The 17,190-nt window shown below is 43.5% G+C and overlaps 1 protein-coding gene across 1 annotated transcript in view; it reads left to right on the top strand.

The window, feature by feature from the left end:
- cecr2 (CECR2 histone acetyl-lysine reader) overlaps nucleotides 1–17,190 on the top strand; it is a 30,687-nt gene that overhangs the window by 10,739 nt on the left and 2,758 nt on the right. Inside the window, exons 2-18 of the mRNA XM_029523038.1 lie at nucleotides 3,483–3,577; nucleotides 5,312–5,495; nucleotides 5,794–5,921; nucleotides 6,154–6,237; nucleotides 6,842–6,909; nucleotides 7,071–7,231; nucleotides 9,620–9,709; nucleotides 10,064–10,214; nucleotides 11,170–11,299; nucleotides 11,391–11,428; nucleotides 11,527–11,618; nucleotides 11,725–11,851; nucleotides 12,554–12,933; nucleotides 13,040–13,180; nucleotides 13,383–14,187; nucleotides 14,684–16,730; nucleotides 16,914–16,984. Coding sequence (XP_029378898.1) covers nucleotides 3,483–3,577; nucleotides 5,312–5,495; nucleotides 5,794–5,921; nucleotides 6,154–6,237; nucleotides 6,842–6,909; nucleotides 7,071–7,231; nucleotides 9,620–9,709; nucleotides 10,064–10,214; nucleotides 11,170–11,299; nucleotides 11,391–11,428; nucleotides 11,527–11,618; nucleotides 11,725–11,851; nucleotides 12,554–12,933; nucleotides 13,040–13,180; nucleotides 13,383–14,187; nucleotides 14,684–16,730; nucleotides 16,914–16,965 — 4,773 coding nt within the window. The 3' untranslated portion in view covers nucleotides 16,966–16,984. The remainder of the gene's footprint in view (nucleotides 1–3,482; nucleotides 3,578–5,311; nucleotides 5,496–5,793; nucleotides 5,922–6,153; nucleotides 6,238–6,841; nucleotides 6,910–7,070; nucleotides 7,232–9,619; nucleotides 9,710–10,063; nucleotides 10,215–11,169; nucleotides 11,300–11,390; nucleotides 11,429–11,526; nucleotides 11,619–11,724; nucleotides 11,852–12,553; nucleotides 12,934–13,039; nucleotides 13,181–13,382; nucleotides 14,188–14,683; nucleotides 16,731–16,913; nucleotides 16,985–17,190) is intronic.

Consider the following 17,190-nt stretch of genomic DNA (forward strand, 5'->3'; position numbering starts at 1 on the left):
TGGGCTCATTTTCAGCTAAGTTAGACATGTATATCATATGACTGGAAGTGTATACTGACTTATTGACCCAACTACGATGCAAAGCATCGTCATAGTGTCAACGCGAATGAGGACTTACCTGCAAACTAAAGGCTAATGTGCAAGTCAGATGACTGAGACAAGCACACAAATGTGGTAGGGTGGGGGTTAATGTTTATAAAAATGTTATGTTTACCATAGGTTTTATCAAAGCATAGTAAGCAGGAGTTGTCTTAATTTGTTTCTAACGGTGAAGAATAAGATTCTACTTGACCTTGAGACGCTCGAAGTCACGTGATGGCAGCGCATTTTTCCCCATTCAAATTACAATGTGAAACTGTTATTTGCAAATCAGTTTCAGGTTTTATGTCAGGTCAGCATTTCACAATGCCAGTTACTTCAGACTGAAGGAAGATATTTGAAACATTACATGCGCTAGTAGTATAGTAATGGACAACATTAGGACTTAAGTGGTTTATGACCCTCACACATGCAGTAAAGCAATCTTTTTGAGGAAAAAAATATTTTTTCTGTTACGTTAGTAGTGGAGGTACATTATGTGTGGCAAGGCCATCTGAGACACAGTGGCATGCTCTTTCAATTAATTCCACAGGTGGACGGTGACGGTGCCTGAAGTTGTTTTCAGTGGAGATTTCCAAACATCTAGGGTAGATATGGCGTTCTTTTTTTTTTTTTTTTGCTTTGCTTTGCCAGTGAATTACTGCCAATCACCCTCTCACTTATTGCGAGGTGTGTGCAGTGTCTTCTTCTAAACTGGAGGCAGCTAGCTGTTCTAATGACAATGTCTGTGGGGAGAATAGAGATAAGGCATAAAGGAATGCCTCAGAGCCCCCCCACCCAGATACTAGACACCAAGACAGGGGGAGGAAAATGGTGTGGACAAGAGTAATAAGTGCTCAGACCAGTGAAGTTAGGGGTAGAGGAAGAAACAGCAGGGAATTGGGTGATAGAAGTGGCAAATACCTTTGGGGTGAACCGCTTAAGTAAAGCCTAGAGAGGGGCTGTGGTGATGACACACCTTTTGACTACGCCTTGACTCACCCTTCAATCTTTGTCTTAGTGTGTGAATATGAAAAGCTTGTTTTGTTCATAGCAGTAGCTTAGTGATAACTCTGACTGTTTGGCTCTGTGATTTCTGCTCTTTGTAGCCTATCACTTGTCCAGCTCTCTTATCTTTGCGTCTGATTGATCATTAATGTGAAACAGCCACAACAGTCCACTGTGCTCATTCTGTTGACACGTGTATAATTGAATGGCTGTCCATAAAAGTGAGCATATTCGTCTGACTATGCTAGTCCGCAGTTGTGAGTCATGTTGTAGTGTAGTAGTTTGCTCATTGTTTTGGGTGTATGAGGTTATCTGGGGGGAAAGTTGCTACAGCTGCACTGGCGTGTCCCATCACAGTCCTTCATCAAACTGAGTCTTTGTTGACACCAGAAAGATCGGCTGGATGGATGGATTGCTGAAGAAAGTGCACGGACACCACGTTAATTTCCCTTGCCTCTGCCATTTGAGATGCTGTGTGGCACTTCAAAGGTGGGGCACAGTGGTGTTAATCCACAGGCTATAACAAGCTCTCCACTCTGCCGTGCTGTACTCAACTCTCCAATCTTCCCCCAGCTGTGGCCCCCAGCTTTTTCACAGTGTGATCAAAGTGCAGTTTGTGTCTGATGGATGGGCTCATTCTGGCCCAGAGGCTGCATGACAGAGGTCCAGGATGTACAAAGGAGTGTGACAGATCTCTTGCCATCCTGTACACACACTCCTCTACCCAAAGAGATAGACAAGTCGTTCTTTCTATCCTTAAATGATCAGAGCTCAAGATTAGGACACAGCTCTCCAGAATGTGCACATCCATTGTTACAGCAACAGTATGAGTCTAATTTGCTGGTATCGCCACTGAATCGCCAACATGACCAAATTCTGTTTGGTCTTGCTCTGTGAATGAATGTGGAAATCTGCCAGCTGATTGTTAAACTGATATTGGACAGGGCATTACCGAAAGATAATTATTTTTGGTATTTGCTTGTGCTGTAGGTTAGCAGCATATTGAAGTGATGCATTCACCATCTAAAAGGTTTAAATCACTTATTTTAACTGTAACTTGTAATGTTGCCTGAGTTGTCTCTCAAACCATTCATTTGTCTTTTTTGCCATTGTCAGCATATTGATCTGTAGGTTTTTAAATTGGCCATTAGAAGGTGCTAATAAAACTTAATGAACTGTTCTTCCTATGAGTCATGAGACTTTGCAACATCAGACACATTTTCTTTACTCTGGAAGCTTGAGGCAGGATCAGACTGTCCCCTCAGTGTTTCTCTTGTACTTTTTTCTCTTCTAATCTCAAGCAGAAACATTTATCTTATCCTGTTTTTCAACTTCTTTCCCAACCTCCTTTCTGTCCCTCTCCTCCTCCCCTTCTGTTTCTCATCGTGCTGACTTGTTGGCTCCTGGCTTCCGTCATCCTCTGTGGCCAGGAGGTGTGTATGGTGACCTTTGGCGATCTCTGAGCTCACCCGTGTTTCTCTAGAGAGAGGCAGACGGGGGAGAAAGGAATAAATGCAGAATAATTAAATGTGCCTCCAAATCCTTGAGATAATTTCATCCTCCCTTTTTTTTTTTTTTTTTTCCCCCTACTTGAAGCTGGCATGACACACAGATGAGAATTTTAATTTGTAATTACATAGGTGCGTAGTTGCAGTCATTAAGAGAAATGAGGAGTGGTCAGCTGCTGGCAGCCATGTTCTTTTTCTGAAGAGCAACTGGTTGAGGTTCAGCCTGAGAGGGCTGCTTTGCATCCAGAAAAAGGGGGCTTTAAGTGAAATGGACACTTGGCTGACAGAGCACTTTGGATTAGCATTTCTGCCTTCTGAGCCCCCACCACTCCAGGGTCTTTGGGTGGGTACCATTGCGGAGAGCAGTGCATGCTGGGAAGCTGTTCGGGGTTGGTCAGCAGAGAAGAGGTGGGGGCATGGCTGTGTTGTAGCTCTAGGCCCCTGCTGCCTGCCTTCTCTCCTTAGAGCTTTCAGATCTTTTTGAGGTTGCTCGGCTGGTTACTGCCGCTTCATAAAACCTCAATGGCTGAAACACAATGCCAGGCAGGAGAGGGGTCATAGCTGAACTTGAACCTCAGCTTCAGCCAAACAACCTCTGACAAACCAAGAAGCCATAATCAGACAAGTTGCAAATTCCAACCTTCCCTCCTGCTGTCTGCTTCTGCCAGATTACCTCACAATGATACCAACACTTTTAAACACTTCACTTTATTTCACTTTATTAAAAGTTGGGCTTTGACACAACTCTTTTTCTATTATTGCAAAGATGTGGCAGCATGTACTAATGCTGTATGTTACACTTTCAACAATATCTTAATATGTCTTTGTCTGTTAGGCAAGTACTAATGTTTGTAAGTGCGCTCACCCTTGTTTCTTCTTTGTGTCCAGGAGTTGGAGAAAGCGCTGTCAGAGCAGGACTTGGACTTCCTTGGTGACCTCATTGCCTGTCTGTTGCAGGGATGCTACCAGCGCACTGACATCACGTAAGTTTCTAGTATATCGGCAAAGTCTGAAACCACTGTCAATATATTTACTGAAATTAACTGTCTTGTCATGTTTTGGCAACAAATAGCAAAGGTTGGGAATGACATACAAGAAGTACAAAGGAAAGGAAAGAAGTCTTTTTTGTGCTCTTTCCATCATGATTGAGAATCATTTGAAATGTTTAATTAACTATGGATGTTACAAGACTTTTGTCATCTATAAAAACAATAATTCTTTGCCCACTTAAATGAAGAAACATGTTTTTGTTTTTTTACAAACAAATTTCTGAGCCACACCTCAAATCAAGAAACTGATTAAATCTGAAACTGATCAGTCAGTCAATTTCAGAACATGTTTTTTGTTTGTTTTTGTCTTTTTATTTAGCGCATCAGAACACAAGTTTTTTCATCTACCTCAAATTATTCAGCACACACGAGAGCCGTCATAGGAAGTGTGTGTCATTGGCACTATGACTCGCAGAGAACTCAGAATTTGCTCACCACATGATATATTAAGACTCTGGTAAAATCTTACTCTACTATATGAGAATGAGATCTGCGTAGCCACTGAAACGTCTGTTGTTCCTGTGATGTAGGGATGGGAGAAAGTGAGTATATAGCAGAGGTTGTTATTTAAATCCCCACGTGATTTCTTTCTCTTGGGGCTTTCCCTTTTGTACACCTCCCACTAGCACATCATTAGAAATTAGCATAATGGTACAAGTAAACTGATAAGAAGAGGGGCAGAAGTGATCCTCTTTTTCCATCCAGGCAGCCTTTAACAGGAGGACAACCTGCTTTATTGGACTAGACAGGCGCTGGCATCCTGGGGGTGGCTGCTCAGCACTGGCCTTTCACAGAGCTGCCCTTTTCATCTGCACGTGTTAAACGCTCTGCCAGAGCAGGGGAAATGAAGGAGGGAGGATGTTAGAGAGTGAGGGATAGAAAGAAAGATAGAGGTGGGGTAGTGGGAGGAGGAACCTGCAGCTGTGTAGTCCAGACATTCAACATAAACATATTTTCTTTCCCGCTTTCTTTTCGTTTGTACATAGATATTACCCCTGCCTGAAGCGGTTCTTCAGTTGGTCTGAGTTGTAAATTAATGTTTATAGAAAAATCAGCTACACCTGAACAGGAATCAGCATTTATTCACTGGCTTCCACTCTTAGCGGAGATACAAACCAACTCCCACTGAAAAAAAACTCAACTTTTTCTTTTAAACTATCACATCTTTTAAACACTAAACTATTACTTAAACTAGTGCTTTAGTTGATAATGAAGCTTGATCTGTTGGCTTTGCAATGTTTAGACAGCATTTTGGGATTTAATTGGTAGAATTGCTCCGCACTGACGGAGTTAAACAGACCCTCCAAAAAAGGATCTTTCTAATTTCTTTTTTGATTATTTCATTTAACATTATTAACGTTAACGGCCAGGGTTAGGGGGTTAGATAAAAAATTCAACCAAAAATATTGATAATTTGTAAGTGCATCAGCCAGAAAAATTTTTCTGTGTGCTCTGTTGGTATAATGTTTGTCATGGCATAAAGAAATGCCCCGCTCCAAAGGTTTCTAATGAATTTCTTATACTACAATACAAGGCCAAATTATTTATCACATTTATTTCAGTATTTTTTTTATTTGCCACTGAAAATGTTTTCTTACTGTGGTTCTGAGAAACTTGGCACATTTCCTCACTTCCTGTCAACATCTTCTGTTTTGCTTTGCTCTTAAGCCCCCAAGCATTTAGCAGTTATCTGGACGACATCATCAGTTACAGGTGGGAACTAGAAGAGGGGAAACCCAACCCACTCAGGGAGGGGCCCTTTGAGAATCTCCCCCCTCGCACTCAGGTGGAACTGCTGCACCGGCTATGTGATTACCGTCTGGATGCTGCCGATGTCTTTGACTTGCTTAAGGTACACAAATATGTATAGTGGCATAAACAAAGGTTTGATTGTAAATAACTTGACAGTTATATTCCCATGTTGTCTGTCAGTCAGCAATTTACTCCCATATATTTACCCGTTTTCTCATGAGAGATTTTTTTTAATTAATGTATCAAATTCAATTAGTGATAAACTAAATGCGCCTAATGTCTGTATATGATTCATAGCCATATAGGCTGAAAGGACAGCATGACATCATTCCCTAATGACTTAAGATTTAGACAGTCTTACACATGATTTAAAGTCCTCACCCCCACCCTTCTCTCAGGGACTGGAAGCTGACAGCCTGCGGGTTGAACCATTGGGACAAGATGGAAACGGAGCCCTCTACTGGTATTTTTATGGCACTCGTATGTACAAAGAAGAGCCAGTCAAGAGGAAAGCTGACAAGATCAGGTAGATAACACTGGATGCTATTCATCTGTTCATTGTACGAGAGTGATCATTATGCCACTGGTAGTGTTTTCTGCGATTAACTAGGGCATGTGGTAAATGTAATTGCTGTGATGGTTTCCCACTTGTCTACAGGTCTGTTAAGGGTTAATTATAGTATGATCCCATTGTGAATTACCCTCGTTAACAGGCTGTAATTTTAAAAGGCTTTCTACTTTGATTGTTTATCCAACAGTGAACCTCCTGAACTAGCATTACCAGAGAAAAAGAAAAGGGGAAGACCACCAAAGAAGAGAAAGTTGGATGACCCTCAACTGGGGTAACAACAAAATTTAGTTTGCTGTTATAGTCAACAGTATATTGCAGAGAATTGCTGTTGTATAGTAATGAAATTGTGCGTGTAGTACACAGATCTACCGGTTATATCAATACAATGCATGCTTTTATCTGTCACTGCAGATGCAATGGTGGTTTGTTTTGCCTTGTGCTGTTTGTGTGATATCAGATGTTAATCAGAGTTTTGTACAATATCATACAAAGCAAAAGAAGAACTGTCATAATAGCATTTATACGTTTTCTGAAATTATGAGGCCCAGAGATCAGGTTTTTGATTTATTGTTTCCTTTGCCCAGTCAACTGTTGAGTGACTTACAGCCTCCTGTCTTATCTGAAAAGTAATAAATAGTTGGTTGTTTCTTGGTCATGTAGTCTCCAACCATGTGAATCCAGTTGTAGGCAGATTTTTTTTTTCCCTTTAATTCCAAGAAACCTAAATGTCATTAAGAAATGTAATGAAATATCATGCTCAAGTTAAGGACCGCTTCTTTTACATTATAACTGTGTTGCTTTTTTTCCCCCTTCTATAACTTTTGCTTTTTGTTTCTATGTTTTGGATCCTCGTAATGATTATATTTTACTTTCAGAGAGCTGGAAAGAGAAATTTCAGAAGTCAAGACAGAAAATGGACTGGAGGACTCTCCCCCAAGAAAAGGTGACTTGACCTCAGCAATATAATCAATGTATTTTTCATGCTGATTCCATCGAAGAATCTGTTTTATTTATGTTTTGACCTCAAGATTGCCTTACTTGGTAGTATCTAATTACTTTCCACTCAAAGAAAATGCCAATGTTTCTCCTCTTTGCTTCTGCCAGGCCATAAGCGAGGCACTTGGTCCCTCATTTGTGATACAGAAGAACAGTGGGTGAGACTGGCAGAAAGCATGAAGGACAAAACCTCACCACAGGACCGTCACCTCTATCGTGTCATCAGTCAGAACTTTCTGCCAGAGATCAGCAGCATGATTGAGCACAAGGTCAGACACAGAAGAAACATTGCCATTAGTCCCTGTTACAACAGCCAATGGTGTCTACTTAAACCATTGTCCACATTTTTTTATGCAATTTTATCAACTTCTACCCAGAGATGTCTGAATACCAGCTCATAAACAAGTCCAAAGCATTGTAAATGTGCCTAAATCTAAAAATGCCAATTGAATGATTGCTCATTGTTCACCAAAGTGTTTTTTAGTCTGTTTGCCAGGTTTTATTTAGCAATCAACTTCACAAATCCTAACTTGAGCTGTTATTTGAAGCCCTCTTGCAGGGGTAATAAACTTTCTGACACTGTTAGTCTAAGTAACAGAGCTGGAAAGATTGAACGCAGTCTCCATTTAGCAGCTTTGCTTCGTTCGGTTGATGTTATTGGGATTGTACAGTCTTACCTAGTATAGCTGCTGGACAGGTGGAGCGAGGAAAAGCTGGCCTGTGCTTGCTCTTAATTCTGCGCACCTGCTTGTTGAAGAGTTCGCCTCAGGCCTTTTACTTAAGCCTCATTTAAAAGAACTATGCTCTCAAGTTACTTTGACTACAGAACTTATGCCTTCATTCATGCCTTCATTTTAATGTGCTTGGCCATGCAGTAGGTCATGCTCATCTGTCATCATTATCTTCTTTGAAATTGGTTAAGTACTTAACAAGTGGATTATAGACATACTTTTTGCCTATAAATGTTTGTTCATCACACAAACACATTTCGCTGTCATGCTGGACAGTCCAGCCTTCATTTGAGAACAAATATAAGTTCTTAAGCCATTCTTTTTCTCTTCGATATTGGGTAAGTATGATTAAAGATTACAGACACTTTCATGTTGAAATTACTTAAAACCTTTCATAACCCCCTTCTGCTTTGAAATGACTGAGGCCATGTTGCTCAAATCATTAAAAAAATGTCTTCAAATTGTTGGTTTTGCATTAACAGGGGAAAAGGCATAATTATCATGATGTATATGAAGAAAATCCTCCCCTCCCAGTAAAGCAGCTGGAAAGCAAATGTTCAGCATTCAACGTTCATCAGTATCATAACATAGTGTATTTTATGTGGGTGTGTGCATAGAAGCATGTCCAACACAGTGCGTATAGTGCTTTGAATCCCTCTTCCTTCGTGTCTCATGCTGCTGTCACCAGCATTTCACGGGGCAAACACAGCAGGGGGGGAGCTCACCTTGAGGCAGAGTGTAGTCTCTTGAGTGACAGCAGTGCTGTGCTTCAGGATTCTCTGGACCTCTCTAAGCTTTGACACCAAAGGCAATCTATCTTTGTGTTAGTTTGAATTTTGTGTAACTCCAGGATATACCATTGACACACATTGAGGGAAGGCAGAAATGGAATCGGGACAGAGTTGTGGAGGGTAGTGCAGATCAGATTGTGAAAATATGTCTTTCTCTTGTCTCAGTCTCTTCATTTCTCTTTTCTGCCTTTCACACCGCACCCATATCTTCCTTCCTCATTTGTCCTCTCACTTGTACATATAAAATCAGCCAGGAGGCTGTTGGCCACTGTTGTGCTCTCCTGATGAACTCTGGCATGAGCTGCACAGGCCAGTCTCAGACAGAAACAAGCCTTCTGAGGATCTACAGAGAGCTCTCTTGGCTGGTGTTTCACCCTTGACTGTATGACCTGGATCTGTAGCAGTGATATATCTTGGATTTGGATCCAAATGAGGCTCATGTGAATTCCACCCCAAGATGAATTCTGCAGAATTTAAATATGCTGTAACAACTGTAGTGCTATTGCCAAATTGGACAGGGTGCGTTTACATGTCCTCTCACCCAGAATTGTTTAATTTGGTTGGTAGAGTCAACAACACATGGTTCAATTTCTTTCTTTTCTCTCTCAGCTTGGTTGTCACTCCAGGGAAAGGTGGGTGAATACGGGCGGCAGAGTAGAGAGGGTGACTTGTGGGGGATGGGAGGGTAGAGTTAGTGACCTCTCAATACTCAGTGCTTCTCCACAACTCCCTAGGGCCCACGAATGTGTTGGCTTATGTAGGGTATGATCTGTCGCTCTCTCATGAAGGCTTAATCAGAAATGAATTAAACTTAAAGGAATTTTCATACACCCTCTCCATTCACCACTTGTGATCAGATCTCACTATACTGCTTTATATGCAAATAGATGTGTTTTCTTTTGTTATTTTCAATCAGACAATGGCACTTAGTATACCAGTGTTGTCGAGAAAGAGAGAGATAAGGTGGTTTTAATTCCAACATTCGCTCTAGTTTGAAACAAGATTTTATTAATTTAAAAAATGTTAAAGAGCTATCTACTTGTGATTGGATCATCTAAGATCGATATGAATTTATGGTCTTATTAGGGCCACAGTACAAACATTAAAACCAGCGCTTCACTTAATTTCTCTTCAGGAGCGGGAGCAGAAGCAGAAACTACTTGACCCAAATCCAGTTCGCACATCACAACGGTTCTCTGTACAACCCATTAAACAAGAGGATGAGGTGGGTGTTTGTTTGGGGTTTTTTTTTTTTTTGGGGGGGGGGGGGTTTCTTTATTTTATTAAAATTTAGGTATACTATTACAGGAGCATAATATCCGTTTTACTTTGATTTTAATGGGTTTTGAGCTAATACAATGTATCTCTGTGCAATGAGAGGTTTAGCAGTACATTTGTGTGTGTGGTATGCTACTTGTCTTGGTTACCTCTGAATGTTATTCCTTATATTCAATGCTTAAGAGTAATATGGAGAGATGAGCAATACGGAGAAATGTGACTATCAGCTTTCACACATTCATTACAAACTGTCGTAATATGAGACCAGAGTAGAATAACAGGGTTGTGTGCATGTATTCAGGACAATCAGAAGGCTGGAACAGAGGAAGAGAAGAGGAAAGATGATGAGCTAGACAGGCAGGTCCTGCTGGCCGAGCAGCGACGAGAAGAGGAGAGACTTCTGCAGGAGGAACGACAAAGGGAAAAGATGGAGAAGATCAAAGCTGTCGAGGGTAAGATGGACGATTACATGGATAAATGGGATGCAGATAGAAAGATGGTCAACATCTGTTTGTTCAAAATAACAAATTTTCTGTTCAGGTCCAGGAAGGTTTCAGAACAAAACATTTTTATTTTTCTTATATTTATTTACCACTGTATAAAAACAATATAAAAATGAAGCCAAGTACCGAAAGCCAAGATATATCAAACATAGCAAAGAGCAACAATAATTTCACATTCTTTCAGCAGCCACAGGTAAGGGGCTTTCATGGTACCCTTCTAACTCAGGGCTGAAGGGTAGAATGGATTGTGGAGGGCACCCTGTGCGCAGGCTTTCACATTTCCATTGCTATAGTTTGGCTCTTAACATCTGAAAAATCTGCAGTAGCATAGCAGCACTCAAAGCCTTGTGATTTATGTATAGTACACAGAGACTGTGAGAGGGAATATTGAGGGCCTTTAATCATAGGATCACACACCAGCACCCCCCCACCCATCATCTGACAAGAGTTAATGAACTGCTGATTGTGCTTCAGAGGAGGAGCCTCATTAATGTATTATAGATGAACAGCAGGACCTGGTCTGTTCTCTGTGTGGATTGCATATGTGGAATCCTTCCTCAAACATCTTCAATCCACACGGCAGGGGGCTGGCAGCCCTCTCTGCCTTTCATGTTAAAAGATAAAGCAGCAATACATATGCACTTTCTCAGCTCTTTTGATCGGCTGGCCCTAAAAAGATTTCTGATGAATCTCCAGTTGTATTTTTCTCAACTGCTGCTGAACTCTGGCTACGGCCTGGTTTTCATTGACTCTCTTGACAGCCTCAATGGTCCAAAACTACAATTTAAACTGTAACTCAAAGCCCAAGAAAGCTATTAAAAAGTTGTTTGCCCAAAGCCACCTGGGACTGTTATGTTATTAGTTGGGCCTCTAATTTCTCCCTATGTTCATACTTTCCTCCCAGAACGAGCAAAGAGGCGGAAGATGCGAGAGGAAAAGGCCAGGTTGCTGTCTCAAGGGAAAGACCTGCCGCCTGAGCTACTGAATCTGGAGCCATCTTCCCCCGTCCGCAGAACACACAAGAATAAGGAATTGTAAGTACTGCTGTACATTTGACATCAGTTTACTTTCTCTTTGTATTGCTCAATGCTGTCTAATAACATGTCCTGTGTTTGAACATGACAGCTATGAAATTGATGATGACTACACTGCTCTATACAAAGGTATGCCTACCAAACAGTTATTGAAGGCTATTTCCTAACACAAACCACATAAATGTTTGTCAATGTGTGATTTTAATCTGATCTAATCTCTTCTTCAGTGCTTGAGGCCCTGAAAGCTCACAAAGATGCTTGGCCTTTCTTGGAACCTGTGGATGACTCGTATGCTCCTAATTACCATGAGATCATACAGGTGACCATTACTGTCATTGTTTTCACAAATGGTGTTTGTGTGACGTTACGTCTGTCTGGGTGCGATGGGTCAACATTCTGCTTAATCTTTTCCCCAATCCCCATAGACTCCCATGGACCTGTCCACCATTGAAAAGAAGCTCAATGATGGGGAGTACGTTGCTAAGGAGGAGTTTGTTGCTGATGTGAAGCTCATGTTTGAAAACTGTGTTGAGTACAATGGAGACGACAGCGGTAAATGAAAACAAACCAGCTCTACTCCAAAATACCACATCTTTTATTAACAGTTTGTTCTCAGTTTAAGATTAATCCATCAAAATCCATTTCAGTGTGTTATGAGAACAGAAAGGGGTGCCTATATGAATTTTGGGGGGGTGAGAGTTGGAGAAAGAGCAAAAGAAAGGGGGCTGGACCTAGTGGTGTGTTGGGGCCAGGGCCAGGGCAGCTTTGACAGTGATTAATGGGGAGTGATTGAGCTGTGCTCCAGTGCTCAGGGGGATCTTAGCCTTGCAGTGCCAGAGAAACATTCCAGCCCCTAAGCCCTCTGTCTGGAGTCATCCATCCAACTGAATACTCTCCCCGGGGACAGGGGGGAGGAGAGTGGTCAGGGTGGGCTGGGTGGAGCTGGAGTAGTAGGACCAGGAGGAAGGGGTTGGAGGAGCAGGGGGTCAACCTATGCCCTCTGACCTGGTCAGTGGGCCAATATAAGCTCAGAAAAGTGGAGCAAGTGTGTCTAGGAGTGCATACCACGCATTTTGATCTGCAGTGCTTGACTGGAAGGGAGAACTAGGAGATGAGTGAGGTTTTGCATGTGGAAAAGGGAGAGGGTGAAAGATGGTTGTGCCACAGGTATGTCTTTGTGTGTGTCTCTGTTTATGGGCCTAGACAGGATGTGCATATGCGTGTAGCCAATTTTAATGTTGGTTCTGTTTCTAGAGTACACCATCATGGCAGAGTCTCTAGAGCGGTGTTTTAGTCGGGCCCTGTTGAAACACTTTCCATCGGAGGATGGGGACACTGATGAGGAATTCCACATCAGTCGAGAAGACAAAGAGCGCAAGGACAAAAAGCGGAACCGTGGCAGTAAACATTTGGGACCTGAGAGTCTGATCAAGGCCACTGAGCAAGTCCAACGTAAACGACACTCCCAGGGGGGCAAGGGTAGCACACTGTCAGAGGAAGAGGACAACAAACTGACAAGACCACATCATCTTCCTCACTGGGCCAGTGGCCCCCCTCACCTCCACAGCATGCATCCAAGCCAACAACGCATCCATGATGGAGACATTCGGGGCATGTACCACCCAGGGCATCAGGTATCAACAGGATAACCTTTTTTCTCTACATTCGTAAACACCTAATACAATGCGCCTAACCCCCTTCTTTTATATGTGTCTGAAATTCTGTCTGTAATGTCACCAGCTTCATCGTCCACCTGGTCCCCATGGACCACACATGTATACTGAAACAGTGGCCATGGATCCCCGCTTTGCCTACGCAGCTCATATTCCCAGACATAGAGACACCAACTTGAACCACTTGCCCCGCAACTTTAACATGCAGGTATAAATTACAGCTATATTTCATCAGCAAGTAGATATACCTCACATTCTTATAAAATGTTTTGAATCAATAAATTGGCAGATAAGCTACCACTTCCCTTTGATATTAATCATTGGCTGTTGTAATCAGTTACTCATTGAATTATTTTTAATATGAACAAATGAACAAAACAAATTTTTTTTGCTGTTGTTGCTTTTCTCAGCATCGGATGGTTGAAAGACATCACATGGATCCCCGGTATCCAATGGGTCCAGATCCTAATCATCATCCACCTCAACATCAACAACAGCACCCCTACATGGGTCCAACACATGGCCCATCTTTGGGCCCACGGCCTGTGGCCTTACAGCCTGGACCTCCTTCTGAAGCCAGCATGTACCCATCTCACCACCATCCAGAGGGCCACACCATGCATCACATGGGTAACAGATTCCCAGGGCCAGATGTGCCACCTCAGCACAACTACCCTGGCTTGAGGCCTCCTGGTATGGGTCCATCCAACATGTGGACCCGTATGAGCCACCAGGAGAGGCCCAATGGGATGGGAATGCAAGATGCCAACATGATGAACCAGGGTAGCTACAGCTATGGTGGCGTTCCGCCTCCAGTGGGTCATAAACCATGGCCAGAAGCTGCTAGATATCCCCAGCCTTCTCCCAATGCCCAATATCAAATGTCTGCAGGGGTCAGCTCCCAGGGGCCCATGTCGTTACGTCCCCTTGTTCCCCACCCAGACTCCTCTGGCAGGACACGCTTGGCTTCCATGTTAGAAAGCCCAGAGATGCTGGCCCTGCAGCAGCTGTCAGCCTCCTCTGGACCCCCTGCTGGTCCCCCTCATCAGCACATGGGCAACTTTCAGCAGCCTGGGCCCCCATCAGGAATTGGCAGCATCCCAGCTCACTCTTCTCAGCAGCCTTCCACTGCCCCTGAGGTTCAGCTGCTGCGTCCTGCTAGAGACAATGGGCCAGACAGCCAGCCCTCACGACAGACAGGCGTGCAGCCCAAAGGTAGACCTGACCTTCAGCAGCTATGTATATTCCACATAAAGGAACCCACTGCCTTTCTAGTCTCTTTGTGAATTAGCACAGGACATATCCTCTCCCTTCCTCCCTGTCAAGTGCTTTTCATTATTTGATTTAGGTTGCTTTTAACAGTAAGTGGCAAGTGAATATTCATTAGTTCAGTGAAATATCTTGCTGTTTGCTGTGAGGGTACAAAAGACATGACATGTCATCACTTAAGCTTCACTAGCAATTTTACAAATGAAAGGTAAAAAAATCATAAAAGGACATGGGTTGATTTTTGTTTGTTTTTTTTATTAGATTATTGTTTATTCTTCTTATGAATCAGTTGTGTCATGTCGTTTTTATTTGGATTTCTTTATATTGTTTGACATAACCTTGTTCCTGAAATTGCTTTTAATCTATAATGAAATTCAAATAATGACCACCTTCTGTTATTCTTTTATGATAATCGCTCTTTCATCATTCTGTATGTTAACAGGCACAACATCAGAGAGCAAGGTGGCTGCCAACGTTTCAGATGAAGCTTCATCGCACAAAAACATTGTTTCAATTAATCAAGAGCCCCCGCCCAACCCTATTCCCACAGGACACCACAGTGGGGCAGCAGAGGGAAGGCAGAGAACAGCGGCCACTAACATAAACATATCACAAGGGAATCCATCTGGACCAGAGCTCCCACAGATTTCAACAGTGAGTCACGAGCAGGAGGTAGATGAACAGAGGGAATCTGCCAGCATCTGTCCTCAACGCAATGGTTCCTCGCCTGTTTCATCCCCTGTCAACACAGGCAACGACAGCTCCACTGATCCTATTCCACCCAACCCCCTTCAGGATGCACAGAACAGCCCACATAAAAACAGACCTAGCCCTGTGCTTCCACCCCATAATGTACTGCCACTGCACTCACCAGCATCTCTGAATTCCACACGACAAATGTCTGAGGACAAAAACAACCAAAAAGAGCAGCGGCACCCTCAGGCAAGCCAGAGTACGCCTCCTCAGTGCTACCCCCCTAACTCTTCTCAGCTGTCGGCCCAGCATACACACCAACACAGTTCTCAGCTACCTCCTCAGCATTTCCCCCAAACCACCTCTCCACAAAATCCCACTCAGAAAAGCCCAACACCTGGGAAGCCACAGAGTGGTACACAAGAAACTCCACCTGGACCTCTTCAGCCAGCTCCTCTCACATCTTTGCCTCCAAGTCATCCTACTCCATTACTGCCATCCCAGCCTAGCCCAGCAGACCATGGAAATCAAAGGCCAAGTGAACCTACAAGCAGAACAGAGACAGAAGGCACTGCCAACCCCCCGCAGCACACTGTAAATAAATCTGGGCCTCCAAATGGTATTTATAAACAGGATTTTCGGCCCAACCACCACCAGACTCAGCTGGTGGCTAATAATGCAGGCATGCAAGCTCAGACAGGACCCTCACCTGGTTACAATCCAGCCATACCTCCTCAATCTCAAGGCCAGGTAAATGGAGCCATAGGTCCATACAGCATGGGTAGCCCTCGACATCCTCACTACAACCAGACCAACGTGACCAGGACCATGCCTCCATCTTCTCATCACCCTTTCCACAACCAGGGCACTAACACCCTCCACAATTCTGTTAACCACCCCACCTACCATCACCAGGGAGGTACTGCCTACTCTTACCACATGTCAGGCCAACAACACCCCCCGGCCCACCCTAACCTGTACTCATCTCATCAGTACCTGCAGCAACACTACTACCCCCAGCCCCATCTACAAACTCAGACCCAAAATCAAAGTAACAGTAGAGGGGGTTATCCTCCAGAGGAGTGGCATCGATCTCAGTATCATCCTCGTCAGACAATGCTAACTAATGCCTACCAACCTCCAGCTAATGCTAGAGGCAATGGTCATTTGAAGGAGAGCAATGTGTCACCGCTGGGCTCTGAAGGCTCCATTGGTGCTAGTTTGGTGTCTGCAGGTCCTGTGTCAGAAACAGGCCTGCACCCTGGGGGCCCAGAGGAGAGGAAGCCTGAAAGCAGCGTGCATTCAGGTGGAGGCAGCAGCAATGGTGATGGCAGTCCAGCAAAACGGGTTCATATTGAGAGCTCAGAACAACCCGAAAGTCCAAAAGAAATCCTAGACCTTGATAGCCATAATGCTGCAGCCCGACACCGTAGCACCCACCTACCACAGCAACACGCATCTACTGCACATTTGACACCTGGCTTCATGTTTGACCCTCGTGCAATGCACCCTGGGATGCAGCAAGGCGGCGTTCCACCACCACATATGATATCTCAGGCCAGAGGCATTGGAAATGGAGGCCCTTACCCTGGCCAGCCGTACCCAGATCCAGGACACTATGCAGCACAGAGACCTCACCCACACCTGATGGAGGCTCTTCAGCGGCCCCAGCAACTGCCTTACTCCCCTGGTCAGACGCGCATGTCCATGTACCGGCATCCCAGGCCTGCAGGGCATTTCCAGGGCATGATGGTTCAGCAGAGCAGTCTGGCACCAGAACACTTTTTGCACCCAGGGTAAATGTGTGTGTGTGGGGGTGGGTGTGTGTGGCTACTTTTCTGTGTTTTACCAGAACCAATACTTTGAAATGTTGTCCACACAATGAATCAACTTAAGGATGACGATACTGATATTTGGAGTCAAAATCACTGTCCTGCTATTCTTTTTTTTTTTTTTAATATAACTGTATTTGTTCCCAGGCAACAAAGGGTGGCTGCCCCAGGTGGCCCTAGCAATAAACAAGGAGTGTGACATGCATCATGTGATCAGAGTGAGTGAAAATATATTCTAATGCACTTCATTATATTTAAATTTGACTCACAGCTTTTAAAAATTTCCTACTTCGTCATCATTTTAAGCATTTAAGTCCTTAGGTGTTTGTTTCGATGAGCATAATGTTGCCAAAAAGTTTTAATCCATCTCTGAAGGGAGCAAAACATACATCTGTTCCCATGACACTGTTGAGCTATGTTCACA

This window comes from Echeneis naucrates, chromosome 16, assembly GCF_900963305.1.
Source record: "Echeneis naucrates chromosome 16, fEcheNa1.1, whole genome shotgun sequence".
In the NCBI taxonomy this organism is placed as follows: Eukaryota; Metazoa; Chordata; class Actinopteri; order Carangiformes; family Echeneidae; genus Echeneis; species Echeneis naucrates.